The following is a 15,614-nucleotide window of genomic DNA, read 5'->3' on the forward strand; positions in this document are numbered from 1 at the left end:
GATGAATTTTCTGAAAATGAAGATATATTGGTTGCAAATAAAAATGAGTTTGATTCTACAGATACTGACGATGAAGAGGAAAATATTGTGAATGTATGTAGTGGCCGAAAAAGAATAAGATTACTCCCAAGTTCGGAAGAAAGTGAAGTAGAAATAAATGAACAAAATGTTGCGAATGATGGATGTGTTTGGCAACAAATGCAAGTAGGTGGCACACCTGGAAGAGCACCACTTCATAACATTTTCAGGCAAGAAGTAGGCCCAACAGGATATGCAAAACGCCATATAATGAAAGGTAAAGTTAGTACTGCATTTTCATTGATAATTGACCACCATATTATGAACCATATAAGAACATGCACAATAGAAGAAGCAAAGAGAGTGTTAGGTTCCGATTGGAGTTTGTCTAAAAAAAAATTAGATGCATTTATTGCAATTTTATATGCTCGAGCTGCATATGGAGCAAATAATTTGAATATTTCCTTTTTGTGGAATAACGTATGGGGGCCTAAATTTTTTTCTGAAACTATGAGCAGAAATAATTTTACCGAAATTCTTAGATTTATTCGTTTTGATAAAAAAAAGTCAGCGGAGTCAACGTTTGAACACAGATAAATTCGCTATGGTATCTGCAGTTTGGAATATTTTCATTGAGAACAGCCAAAACTGTTACAAACCGGGTGAAAATATTACTATAGACGAACAGCTATTTCCGACTAAAGTACGATGTCGATGCACGCAATACATGCCTAACAAGCCGGATAAATTTGGAATCAAATTTTGGTTAGCATCGGACGTTGATAGCAAATACGTCATAAATGCACTTCCATATCTTGGAAAAGATGAATATAGGCTCTGAATATGTTGTACTCAAACTCATTGAGCCATTTACGGGTTGCGGAAGAACTGTGACCACAGACAACTTCTTCACAAGCAAATCCCTAGCAACACAACTCCTAGCCAAAAAAACTACGTTAGTTGGAACTATTCGGTCAAATAAAAGAGAATTACCACTAATTGCGAAGAAAAAGAAAGATGATATGGAACGATTTTCATCGAAAATTTTTACAACAGATAATTGTACTCTTACAATCTATAAAAGTAAGCCAACAAAAAAAGTACTTTTACTTAGTTCTAAACATAAATTCGTAAAAGTAGAAAACAATAATAAACGTTTACCTGAAACTGTTTCATATTACAATAAAACCAAATTTGGTGTGGACATGACCGATCAAATGGCGAGAAAATTTACTACAAAATCTAAGTCTTGCAGATGGCCTCTCCAAGTTTTTTTCAATATCCTTGATTTAGCTGGCATAAATGCCTGGATTTTGTACAAGCAAACGACAGGAGAAAATATCTCGAGACAAGATTTTTTACTCAAGCTAGCAGAAGAACTTGGCGCCGATTTTCGAGAAGCCCGTGAACAACCAAAACAAGAAACAAATACGAAAGGATCGTTGCCTAAATCTACTACAGATGCTTATAAACGTATAAGATGTCAAATAGGATACTGTAAAGGAAATAAAACCAACAAAATTTGCTCTAAATGTAAAAAATATGTTTGCGGAAAATGTACAATGGAAACACTTATATGTAAAAAATGCGATGAACTATGAATTAAAAGTTTTTATTTTTTGCTTTTGTAATAGAAATGCTCAACATACTATTTTGTTTAATTATAATAAATTTAATTTATATTTTTATTTCCTACCTAACATCCATATTTCATACATTCAAGCATGAAACATAAAGTCGGGTCATTTTACCCGCTATGGTAGAAATAGGTATATATTAAGTCTTGGTATGATTAGTGTTAAACACCCGCCAATTTTCAGCTACATTTCCATCAAGGCTAAGCGCACATGGCTTTGTAAGATAATCCATATTTCTCGTGATGTATATTGTTGGTTGATATATAGCCGGCCTCCCATGCGGTCTCTTTACATTTATCAGATTTTCCTTTTGGTTTCGTGAATACCATACATTACTTAAAAAAACACGAGTGTTAATAATTTTTTTTTTAATTTCCTCGTCGCCATGAAGTGAAATGAAACACACGCTTGAGGTTTGGATGAGAACTGAAAATCGAGGAATGTTCATGTTTTAATACTCATTTGTTGAATGGGCAGAGGCGGCGCATATGTGGATACACTACAGAGTCTTTGTTTTTAACTCTTGCAAAAAAATTGTCAATTTTATTATAATTCCTAATTGTGTCGTTCTCATTGACACTATTAATTTGTCACTAACTTAAGATATGATTTTTGCTGCTTGTTCCTTGTAAGTTGGATCCTGAATTCTCTCAAGTAAATGCTCCATCGATGATGTAGAAAGAGCCATATTGTCAGTCTGATGATCCTTTAAATGGGTTAATAATCCTTAATTCTTTTAAATAGAATTTTCGCTGTTCTGCCCAAACCGTTTCTTGAACTGGATCCATCGGAGCTTGTGCTCTTGCTTGAGCTTCAATTTCGGCTAATTGCGCTCGCTGCGTTGCAGCCTGTTGAGCTGTATGTTTCTGCTGCGTTAATTTTATTTATATTTTCCTCTTGTATTTTAAAAATTATTTCACTTAGTTTACTCATATTTTTATTTAAAATGTATTATATTTTCTTTCATCTACTTGTCTTTTGCATAGACACTTTGTCTTTTTCGTAGACAAAGGGGAGTTGCCATGTATGTCAAAGAAACATTAAAATCAAGACAGATAGCTGTCTCTTGTAACGAAAGTGAAATGGAATTCGTTTTCGTAGAAAATTCGAATGGTCAAGAAAAAATTTTAGTAGGAACAGTATATCGACCCAATAGAAACGTTTGTATTTTTCCTCTTATCTCTATTTTAAAACAGGTTTCAATTTCTTACTCTAACATAATCCTAAGTGGTGATTTCAATTGCAATACCTTAGAGGAAAATAACGTGTATAACCGATTTCTGACGCTTAATCTATTTTCTGTAAACACATCTGAGCCTACACATTTACCTATTAATGGTAATCCTTTATTATTGGACCTATTTTTAGTATGTCATCGACATAAAGTTATTCAATACGATGAACTATCTGCTCCAGGTTTTTCAAAACACGACCTTATTTTCTTAGTTTATGATTTCCACGTTGAAAGACATAGGCAAAACCATACCATCGAATACAGGTTTTTCCGTAATTTGAACTACGCCGCCTTGGAACAAAATCTTAATACTATTAGTTGGAACTCATTGTTAGATATATCTTCGCCCTCTATGCAGGTAGAATTTTTTACTGACAAAATTAATGAACTTTATTATAATCATGTGCCCCTAAGAACTAAAACTTCAGTCCAAATAGTAAACCGAAGATAACGAGAAGTATTCTCTCTCTCATTAAAAAAAGAGATTTATTTTTCAAACGATGGAAATTATTTCACATTGACAGTTTTTATGTAAATTATTCTAAACTGTGAAACAAAATTATTCGGGAGATACGCAAGGCCAAAGCTCAAACATATTCAACAGGTTTCAATGCCGCATTGGGAAGCAAAGAGATTTGGAAGAATCTGAAAAACATAGGAATTGGTAAATTCGATAACAAATCTACAGATTTTCTTGACATAAATGCCCTAAACTTATCTTTCCTCTCAAGCACGACAGGCACCTCGCATTTTCAAGATCAGGTTAATTCATCGGAGAATAATTTATCAAATGCTAGGCCTAATACACCCCTTTTCGACTTCCTTCCCATTACTCCGGAGGATGTAGTTGAGGCCCTTCTATCTAAAATCTAACGCTGTAGGACTCGATATGATGCAACATCACACTCATTTTCAACTCAATTTTAAGAGAGAATACTTCGAAAGGAAATAAACGAGTTTTTAACACGGTTTGACTTATTGACCTCAAGACAATCCGGCTTCCGAAAGAAAAATAGCTGCTTGACTGCCTTGTTAAGTGTTTCAGAGGATATCAGAAAAGCAGTTGATGAACAACGTTACTTTTCTAATTCTTCTCGATTTCTCTAAGGCCTTCGATATGGTAAATCACAACATTCTTTGCTTTAAGCTCTCAAATTATTACAATTTTTTCTCATCTGCAGTCGATCTATTGTTTTCTTATTTAACAGAACGGGAACAGACATAATCAACAAAAATCGATCTTCTTACCTGTAGCGAATGTTGTTCCACAAGGGTCAATACTAGGCCCCTTGTTCTTTTCAATGTATGTGAACGGGTTGCCTAGTATTGTAAGAAATTGTTCCATTCGCATGTATGCCGACAACACTCAGCTGTACCTAAGTTGCCCTTTAGGGATGAATGGACACTACGTTGCATGTATTAATGAAGTTTTAAGAAGAATCGATCAATGGTCAATAAAAAATTGCTTGCTGCTTAGCCCGATAAAATCGAAATGCATCGTCGCTAGGAATAAGATTGATGTGTCATGTTTTCCTCAAGTTGCTCTCAAAGATAGTGCCATCATGTATGTCGACAAAGCTATAAACCTCGGTGTTTTGTTCAATAAGACCCTGACTTGGAAGGACCATATCAATAGAACTGTGAGTAAATGTTATAGTGTCCTTCGTATGCTTTGGCCATCTCAATATTTAATTAAAATAAAAATCAGAGTTCTTTTAATAAAAACGTTGTTTCTGCCTTTATTAACTTACGGTTGCGAAATTTTCTGCAAACTTGAGTTCGAAAGCAAAAGAAAACTTAGTGTCCTCTTTAACAGTGCTGTTCGTTATGTTTATGGACTTAGACGTTTTGATCGAATATCCAATTACGTGATTCAAATTCTCGGAATGACATTTACAAATTTACTCAAATATCGAACTATAACTTTTTTCTCTGATATTCTTCAAACCCGACAACCTGAATACCTTTTTAATGAGATAAGATTCCTAAACTCAAATCGTTCCGCTCAAGTTTTAGTTTCGCGTTTTTGTTGTACTCCTCACGAATGTGGAATTCGTTAATACGTGAAATAAGAAGTTTAAATAGCGCAAAGAAATTAAAAAATGAATAAAAATTCTATAACTCTTGGCATGGTGGGGTTGTTATGATTGGGAAGCAATTTTATAACTCATGTACACATGCATCAGAGTTACTATAGGAATTCATACATATGAATAGTATTTAAAATGTCTTGCAACTAAACTATCTTTTCTTCCTATCTGAAATGTATTTTCAACATGTGTATATTGTTTTATTTAACATAATATAACGTAACATGTAGAAATAAATAACTTTGGTTTTTATTTTCTTATTCAATAATAAATAACATAAAATACCTACGGGGACCAAAAGATCATCGAAACCAAACCAGTTTCTGTTCTATTTTGTCTCAATGGACATTGAGTTGAGAGAAAAAACAATCTTCGGAGTTTTTTATAGTTCGACACATACATAGCTGTGAACAAGCATCCTGGCAAACCAATATGTGAAATCAAAAACAGCTTTTTGTGCTTGACGATTAACCGACCTAAAGCTTTTTGATAGCCAAGGAGCAGTGAAAATAAAATGCGCGACTGGATTGTACGAACTTGCTCCATTATGCAAAGAGTGTGTTTAAAGAAGAACCTTTATAAGATTTAAAAATATACCTGTAAAATAAGTTTGTCTTCAAAGATATAAATGTCATTTGATTTGTCAAAAAAAAACCTCCATTATTAATTTTTTTTGTTTGAAACTCGTTAGACAGGTTTTATTTAAATTATTTTGTTATATATATACACTCCGCTCCATTTTAATAAAACAACCTTTTTTCTCACTATCAGAACGTGTAGCACTTTGGTAAATTTATAAATTAACCTCTTTGTTTTAGTTCCAATAAGAGGAATCTATTGCAAATTAATCTACATAGACATAATAATTCAGGAAAATACGATTAGCTTATTTGAACCACTTTTATAATTTCTTTATTAAAAACACTTTTTTTTGGCCACTTGAATAGAAACATTCGCTTAAATAAGGAAACAAATTGAAAAATGCAGTAAAGAGGGTATATTTTTATTTAAAATGATATTTTAATAATGTGTGCTACCACCTTTATTTGAAATAACTTCAAAAACCCTGCTGGGAAGTGAATCATACAGTTGTTTTAAGTAATTTAGTGAAATTGTAACAGTAAGTGATTCTTTGTCATCATACTGTCGTCGATAGTCGTCCACTCTACGAACCATCCATCCCCATACGTTTTCTATAATATTTAGGTCCGGGGAGTACGGTGGCTATTGAAAAGTCCATCGTATTGGTCCAAATACATTGGTAACATTAGGGAAAGCTTCTTGCAATATTTGCTTGTAGAAGTTGGCCGTCATTTTCAAATGTTGTGACCTACGAATGACACGTCTAATAGTGTTAAGACTAGCTGCAATACCACTCTTCGCCTTGATTTTAGCAGCAGAGTCGTTTTAATTGGGGGCCAGCCTAATAATCTTTCTTCTGTTTGCTTCTGTTGTGGCTCTTGTTTGCCTGCCCTTCATATTTGTTCCATAGCTGTCTTTATTTCTAAGGAACGATTAAACAATTTTCACACTTCTTTCTATTTTGTTGGCAATTGTGCGTAGGGGAAGCTTGTTTTCCGCGTACACTTCTGTTTTGGCCTTTTCTGCAAGGTTTAATGGTTTTCCGCGGCCTATTTCTGCAAGGTTTAATGGTTTTCCGCGGCCTATTTTTTCTTTGATCGAACAATTAATCCTTTTAATCTAAATCAACTGGCGTTTTTTAATGAAGCAATTACAAACGTTTTCAAAAATAACCTAATGGTATTTTCCTGAAATATTCTGACCATGCAGTTCAATTTGCAATAGATTCCTCTTATAGGAACTAAAACAAAGAGGTCAATTTATAAATTTACCAAAGTGCTACACGTTCTGATAGTAAGAAAAAAGTTTGTTTCTATTCAAGTGGACCGGAGTGTATATACCAATTTTCCATTTTTTCCTAAAAAAATTTGTCATGCATTTATTTAGTGGTTGAATAGCAATTTAGTCTGGATTAATCATCATCATATATATTATTTCGTTAGCATGTCTCAATTTTTCGGCTTTCATAAAAAACTAATTTTAACAAATAAGGTCTCAAAACAAACATATTTTTTCGTAGACTATGCGAATTTATTGAAAAAACTTAACTTTTTAGTATAATAAAAATACGAAATGCTCGGATAATATTTTATTAAGGGAAATAGTTTATGTATTTGAATGAACTTATCGAACACATACCATTTTTTGTCGGTAAGCTAGTTTCCAGGTATTTCTTCTGTATATACAAAGGCACGATTCATCCCAAGACAACCATTCTAGGACAACTCATCCCAAAAATGAAAATTACTTGTAAGCTTACTTACAAAAACAATTGTTTGTGTATTCAACTAGTTCAGTCAATGCTTTTTATTTTGGATAGCTTTATTTTAATTTCATATTAGAAGAAATAGGATAGAAAATAAATTATCTAAAGATAAGAAAGATTCAGAACATGAACATATGCTTAAATTGTAAAGCGATCGCCTATTGGTGTGTAGTTCATTAGGTGTCTAAAACGGATAAAGAATAGTTCATTGACGTTCCGGCTTTATGCAGATAGATAGATAAAGACATGTTTATGATGATAATGAAGGAATATTTATTCATAGGTAGAACGTACTTACTACAATCCAATCACATTCCTTCTTTCCTACAAGTTTTCAGCGCAAACATGTAGTTATCTTTTTCGTTAATGTTAAAAAAACAAGCATACGAACAGGCAAAAGGATTTGCTATTCATGTATTGTTTACAGTGTTTTGTTATGAAGTGGCACGTAAGCAGTAGTTGTAGAGGTTGTACGTAATACCTATACATGTATGTTAGTATAATGTGTATACGTTGAACAAGTAATTCTAATAAAAAATACATATATTCTTTCTGGCCCCTTTCCATAACTTGTCTAAGTATTTATACTTTTATACAAGTGAAAACAAGTAAAATATGTGTGAAACAACCTTATTCTAAAAGAATAATATTTTTAAATCATATATACAAAGGTACCAAGATAATACTTCTTAATAGGCAATTTGAAATAGATTGTTGAATTAATATATCATATTCGTTGATCCGATGCATGCCGTGGCGCTACACGGCCATCGTTGGTATTTACAATAGTTATAAAAATACATAAATATGTACCAAATGCATTAATTTAGATAAAAGGTAGGAATGCTATTAAAATATTGTTAAAATAATGCACTTTTTCGTTTTTTTTTTAAATTAATTTTTTACATATAATTGTTTGTTTTGTTCTAAAAATGTTATTGGTATGCAGTTGTTTTGTGATTGTAAATATTCTCTCTACATTTGAATATCGTTAGAAAATGTTGACCCGTTTTCAGATATAGAATTAAAAAAATTTAATATTTTTTTAAAAATCCAACCAAAAAAAATTGAGCTTTTGATAATCAAATATTGTTAAGAGCTCGTTCAAAAAAAATTATTGAAATTGGTTTATAGTTGCTGAGAAAATTTAAAAAAAAATGCTACCTTTCCGGAGCAATGAAAAATATGTTTATTCTTACTAAAAGAAGCCAAGTTCAAAAAAATTTAATTTTAGAGGTTTGCTTTGGAGAAAATTCGAATTTTCGTTTTTTGACCAAATAATGTATGGGTGCAATGTTAGTTTTGATCTTAAAAATTTTTTTTTTTTTTAAATCCTAACTTCCAAGCTTGAACTCAATCGACCCAATGATTTAGACTGTAGGACCGTGGACAGACAGACAGACGGAATCGCGGGACCCACTTTTTTTACCTCTCCTCCATCTTAATATCATGTTTGATTACAATTTCGAGTTCGAAATTTTGCACGAATTTGTCTGTGCTGGAATGTCTCTATGGCTCAGCACCCAGCAAGGGTGAATATTAAACTGGTGTGTTATCTCCATTAAAAATGATCGACAGTTATGGACTCTTATAGAGTTTGTAGAGACAGAGTCCAGAGATTTAATAGCGGACTGACTATCTGAGAGAATACGGATACCAGATGTTGATATCACGTTTTCTTTGAGCCAGGGCAAGACTTCTTCGCCAAGAGTTCAGCCTGGAACACGCTTCTAAAACAGTCCACCATACTGCCACACCGTACATTAAAATCGATCTTATTACCGATGTGATAGCCAATGCTTAATTGGGGGTTGTATGTAAGCCCCATTTACTACCAAAAGCTTTTAAGCAAGACATCTTTCGATGTTATTAAAAAAAATGTATTTGAAGTCGAAGTCACAAAAATATGTCTCGAATGTACGGTCGTACGAACGTACGTACTCCGCTCACACAGACATCTCTCTAAGAATTTGGTTTTGATTCTTAGGACCTTGAAATGTAGAGCAACGACATTTTTAAATATTTAGATCGGATCAATTACAATAACTCTCTTTGGGGAGTTGATGAAAGTATTGTTTAGTACTTAGATATTTCTCCGCTAAAATAGTATTTATTTATTAAAAGCACTTTTTTATTCTATATATAAGTTCACAAAACATTAATCAATTACCATTCTTTGAAAAAGTCTTGTAGTCAGTGGTCCCCATGGATGTAAAGTGCGAGTTAGAATCCAACGTTATCCCAGATGTTCTTGGTTCCTCAAGCTCAGCTAAAACTCTATTATCCTGACAAGAAAATAGATTTTGTTTTATATTAATGAATTAAAACATATATATGTTGTAAGTATACAGTTTACAAAACGTTATAAGTAAAATTTTTGATAACAAACGAAAAACATCTGCACCAAGATATTTCTTTACCATAGACTTGCAATTTTATTTTACAATAATCTTTTGTAGAGATATTTCAGACGTGAACAAAAGGTTGTGAATTGACTTTTGTCTTACTTACTTAAAAAATTAAGGTGGCGCTACAGTCCTGTGTGAACTAGGGCCTCACCCAACAAACTTCTCTATCTATTTCGGTCCCCAGCTAGATGTCTCCAGTTTCGTGACCTAGCCATCTTAGTCGTTGGACTTTTACCCTTCTTGCTAAGTCCACATCACTCAGGATGTACAGCTCGTCGTTCCATCTCCACTCCCCTTCTATAGTAGTCCATGATTTTGCACCGTATAGCAGGACGGGTATATGCTATAAGGACTTTATCACGCAATTGCTTTCTTAGTCCAAAGAAACAACAGTTAGCAAGAGTTATTCTTCGTTGGATTTCAGCGCTGGTGTTGTTTTCTGCGTTTACAGCGGAGCCTAGGTAGATGAAGTCCTTGACTATCTGCAAGTAACGGCTGTCCATGGTGACGTTTTGACAAAGACGTTGGTGTTGTAGGTCCTTTCTTGACAACACCATGTACCTCATTAACCGTTAAACCCATTTTTGCTGCCTCTGCCTCAATACTCACAAAAGCCCCACTGACATCACGCTGAATTATTCCGATTATGTCAATGCCATCAGCGTATGCTAGTAATTAGACATACTTTTGAAAGATAGTGCTTCTAGTGTTGACGTGTGTACGATGTTAAAAAATAGCATGACATCGCATCACCTTGTCTAAAACCTTTTTTGATATCGAAAGGTTCTGTTAAGTTGTTTCCAACCTTTATGGAGCAGCGTGAATTCTCAATGGTCATCCTGCACAAACGGACGTGTTTGGCTGGGATGCCAAAACAAGACATGGGAACAGCTCATCCCTGGAGATGCTGTCATATGCTGTCTTGAAATTGATGAAAAGATGGTTGGTGTCAATGTGGTGTTCTTGGGTTTATTCCAGGATCTGCCGTAATGTGAATATTTGATCGACTGTGCACTTTCCTGGTCTAAAACCACATTGATAAGGACCTATCAGGTTCTTGACAATGGGCTTTGAACGTTCACATAGTACGGCGGAGAAGATTTTGTAGCACAATGTTAAGTAGACTGATTCCTCAATAGTTGGTGCAGTTTAGAGTATCTCCTTTTTTTCAGGATCGGGCAAACAATACTAATGTTCCATTCATCGGGCATGCTTTCTTGATACAATTTTGTACATATAAGTTGCTGCATGGTCCTAACCAACTTATCTCCAACTGTTTTAAAGAGCTCTGCATTCAAGCCATCTGCTCCAGCGGCTTTATTAGAATTCAGCTTAAATACGACAATCTTTACTTCGTCTTAGTCGTTAGGACGGGATTGTTGGTTTTCGTCGTCTATGTTGAATGGATCATTATCCTGCGTGACAGCGGAATTCTGTTCGTCATCGCCGCTATACAGTCTGCAGAAGTGGTCCTTCCATATCCTTAGCATGGACTGTGGTTCCACTATGATGTTACTTTCGTCTTTGCAGTCTTCGGTTCTAGGTTTATGTACCTGTGAATTTCGTTTCACCTGTTCATAAAACTTTCGAACTTCATTCCTGCTTTTAAACCTCTCGACATCTTCGAACGCAAGCTTCTCATGCCCTTTCTTATTCCTTCTAGAAAGTCCGTGTTCCTTTCGCCTTCTCTGCTCATAGAGCTCATGGGCAACTCTCGTCCTTTAATGCAGCACCGGCCGCTTTACGTGCCTGTTGTTTGGCTGCATTTGCCTGCTGACATTGCTTATAAAACCAGGTGTTCGTTGTTGGTGGTTTCTTGAAACCCAACACATCAGAGACGGCATCTCTGATTACATCTTGGCAATGTTGCCACTGGTTTTTAATAAATTGTGTTGGCGGAAAAAAACCTTGACAGAGGTAACTTGTAACGTGGTCGGAAAAGGATTTAGAGATCTCTTGCGATTGTAGCTGTTCTACGTTATAACTTTTGCGTTGGGTATGGAAACCCGAAGTATTACCTTGGCTACAACGAGGTATTGGTCCAACTCGATGTTAGCTCCTCAGAAAGTTCGGACATCAATGATGCTGGACTTTTGTCTAGAATTTATTAAAAAGGGATGATCGTGAGGGGATGTGTAATCCTAGCTTTTTGAAACATTTTGTTTAGTACAATATAACAAATTTACTTATGTATGTCCTAAGTCAGTATTACTAATTATTGAATCAATAATAAAACATGAAAATTGGTTTGATGTACTCATGGATTGATTGCGAAAAAGAATTAATAACAACATTTCGGTGGTAAAATTTTAAGAAAAGTATAACTTGTGAAGTAAAGATGATGAATAGTATTGCTGCCTGTACGAAAAATAAGTGTTGAACCTAACAGCGACTGGAAACATAAAATATTGAAATCAAGAGTGGGAATGAGAGGAGTATATTATATTTGTTCTCATAAGTTCCAATATTTGTATGTGTGTAGTAGCTCTTTACTGCCAAATAAATTACACGAATGTAAACAAATATCAGTTGTTGCCAACGTTAGCTCTATATAAAAAATATAAAATAAATATATTAGCTCTATATAAAAAATATAATACTCTTATAGAACATGAATTTTTAGTTCATTGAAGTTTGACAGGCGGCGCTGGGGGTACTGAAAATTGTTGTGGAGACTACAGATGTTAAATCGAAAACAAAGTTGAGGAAAAGAGTTTGTTGTATTATTTTCACTCTCGTAAGAAATCAAGGGAGTAAGGGAAAAAAAGCAATAATATGTTTGTTTATGATTTTTTTCTTCTGTGTTGTCTAGGATATATTTAATATATTCATATGTATGGAACTATGTACTTTTTTTGGAGGATTTGATTTAAGATTTTTCTAAAATAATTCAAATTTATTTTCTCAATACTTACACTGCCGCTCATCTGAATAGGTTCACAAATATTTTCACATTACTGTTGGCCTCTCTTCATATGTACATTGATGTCAAATTTTGAATATTCTACATAGTTGGGTTGATGTGCATATTTGAATATAGGCAATAGATTTTTGTTTTTTTTTTTCACTTTTTGGAAAGAAACAGTGTGTTAGGTATATACCCGTATAATAATATCAGAGCTCACTTGTGCATGTTTACAAGAATTATTTTATTTGTACTATTCTTTTAAGATTTCATCATCCACAGACAAATTAAGATTAGGTGTGTTAGATTTGAGTTGTATAAAAAGGGATAGTTCGATCTCCTCAGATTCAAACCTTATCGACATCTCAACGTATAAACTGAAGATTTTTCCCCACCAGTGGTATGGGATCTCAAGTTTCATAAGTAAAGTGACGATTTTTTAAAACTTAAGACTTTGTGTTTTATTTTCTCTTTACCGGTGGAGAACAGATAAAACTAATTTGTTTGGTATTACCACTCAGATATATGAGTGTAAATCATATAAAAAAATGGTAATCCAGTGATCGAACCACCTTAACGATTTTTTTTTCGCAAAACATTAGTGAAAACTAAAATACTTTCTACCAACTCGTGATTGTGTGAAAACCAACAGTTATGAAGTGACAATAAAAGATAAATAAGAAACTCGTAACTCGTGATTGCAAAGTTAACTTTTACAACTTAAAAAAGTTTGGTGAACAAATAGAAAAAAAAATTAAAGAAACAACTTTACTTTTTCTGTGCGAAAGTATAAAATCAAAAATCGATATTTTGCGAAAGAATTCAAGTTAAAATTGAATCTCCTTCAAAGGAATCGTTTTAGTAGTTCAAGTCAATGAATATGACCTATACTACAAAATCCAAAGACGAAAAATGTATCGAAAAGAAAAGTGAAGAAAAGTGAAACCTAAAAGAAGAATAACTTTACGAGGTATATTTTATCGAATTGGAAAGCCCCAACGAGTTCGATTTATGAAGAAATTTCAAAAGACATTACAAGTATTCAGAAAGGAAAATCAATAATATTACATACCATCAAAGGATGAAATAGAAGAATACATCATGAACATGCATTAAAAGCAGCAGAAGCAAATACTTACATGGTTATATCAATAATAATTTAAGTATGTTACAAAAAAGCTGTAATAGTTCGCTAAGAGTCTTAGAACACAACCCACTAAAACACGTTTAAAGATTTTCAACCTTTGATGGAAGAACTGAAGAACTGAACTGATATTCAAATATTTTTAAACAATGTAGACAACATATTTCCAACATTATTAACATACAATAATCAAGGTCAGAAAATGTGTATTATGTTGTTAAATCGAAATTTATAGGTCAGGCAAGAAAGGCCATAGAAAAGCAATAAAGAAATAAATTAGGTGGCACAACAGTCCGTAGAGAACCAGGGCCTAGTGACTTACGACTTTCAACCATTCCTGTGTGCGAGTTTTGTTTATATGCCGAATCCAAACATCTAATTTGAGAAGGCACTTTTTCGTGACAAAAATTACCCTTAGAGAATTTGTCACTTCCTCGCAAGAGGCAATACCAGTGAATAAAACTTAAGGTGGTACAGTCAGCAATCGAACCCAAGACCTCTCGCATGACAGACCAACGTACTAAACATAATGCCACGGATACTACTAGATTGACATAAAAGCAATGCTTTTAAAAAATTTCAGTGGATTTCAAAAGAGTTACAGTTAAATTTTTTTATATTTATTTAGTTTAAAAAAAAAACATCTTTATTTGAGCAAAGTAGAACTCAAACTAATTTACATTTATTCTCTTAAAAATAATGAAACCTAGGTTTGCCAGTTGCAATATTGGTCAAGCCGCTAAGTCAGCATAATGAATCGTGGGATTTGTTGGCTGCTCTCTTTTTCATCATTACATTGCACCTGCATGAGTTTTCTCGGATATGTTGACAGCGTTAGTTCCTTCGATGAATGAACTTTGTTTGCGTTAACTCCTCCCTTCTTAAAGTAATGCGTTCACACGTTACATGATATTAAAGATGCTGGGATATTTTTTTGGGTTATTGTTTGCTTTTCTGGAATTATATTGTGTGAATATTAATATGAGAATTACGGCTGCAATTATCACGTAAGTTTTTATCTGGTGTACTTTTTTTCAAGTTCAATCTTTCTAAAATGCTGCGTATTTCTTGTATTCAGTTCTTTCATTAGTTGGAGTGAAAGCACCTCTTCGACTGCTGTTGGGTGCAATGTTGGTGGTAGGGGTTGGATATTTATGATTTCTTTTGAAGTGTACTATTGGTTATTGATGAATATCGTTTCATTACTGAATTTGATGACATAGTTTCCATTAAGCGTTCGGGTTATAAAGGGTGTCCCAAAATTAACGCAAGATTTGAATTAAATAGAAAACGCCGTTTTTAGTCTTTTGATAATTATATTTTTATTGACTCGCAAAGTACATAGGATAAGGTTATGTATGGAATAACACATCGGACAAATGGCCTTCACGGCTTTGCATGCACATGCGCACCATTTTGTTGAAATTTTCCATGACCATTCTGCATAAATGTGGCTGAATTTCGTTGATGCAGCGTTGAATCTCCTCCTTTAATGCACGGGTGGTTGTGGGCTTGTTGACATAGACTTGTGATTTCAAATAACCCCATAAAAAGAAGTCTAATGGTGTTAAATCACACGATCTAGGAGGCCAATTTTGATCACCGAAACGAGAGAGTACACGACCTGGAAATGTCTCATGCAGTAATTGAATTGTTTCACGGGCTGTATGACATGTGGCACCGTCTTGTTGAAACCACATATTGGACACATCAATATCATCCAATTTTGGCAGAAAGAACTGTGTAATCATGTCGCGATATCGAGCACCAGTAACAGTTACTACTTGACTAGCATAAGGCTTCAATTGTTGTGCTAATTGAATTTTGTAAG

The 15,614-nt window shown here is 33.9% G+C and overlaps 1 protein-coding gene across 1 annotated transcript in view; it reads right to left on the reverse strand.

The window, feature by feature from the left end:
• LOC129954068 (uncharacterized) overlaps positions 1-15,614 on the reverse strand; it is a 157,431-nt gene that overhangs the window by 81,468 nt on the left and 60,349 nt on the right. Inside the window, exon 5 of the mRNA XM_056067719.1 lies at positions 9,497-9,611. Coding sequence (XP_055923694.1) covers positions 9,497-9,611 — 115 coding nt within the window. The remainder of the gene's footprint in view (positions 1-9,496; positions 9,612-15,614) is intronic.

This window comes from Eupeodes corollae, chromosome 1 (genome assembly GCF_945859685.1).
Source record: "Eupeodes corollae chromosome 1, idEupCoro1.1, whole genome shotgun sequence".
In the NCBI taxonomy this organism is placed as follows: domain Eukaryota; kingdom Metazoa; phylum Arthropoda; class Insecta; order Diptera; family Syrphidae; genus Eupeodes; species Eupeodes corollae.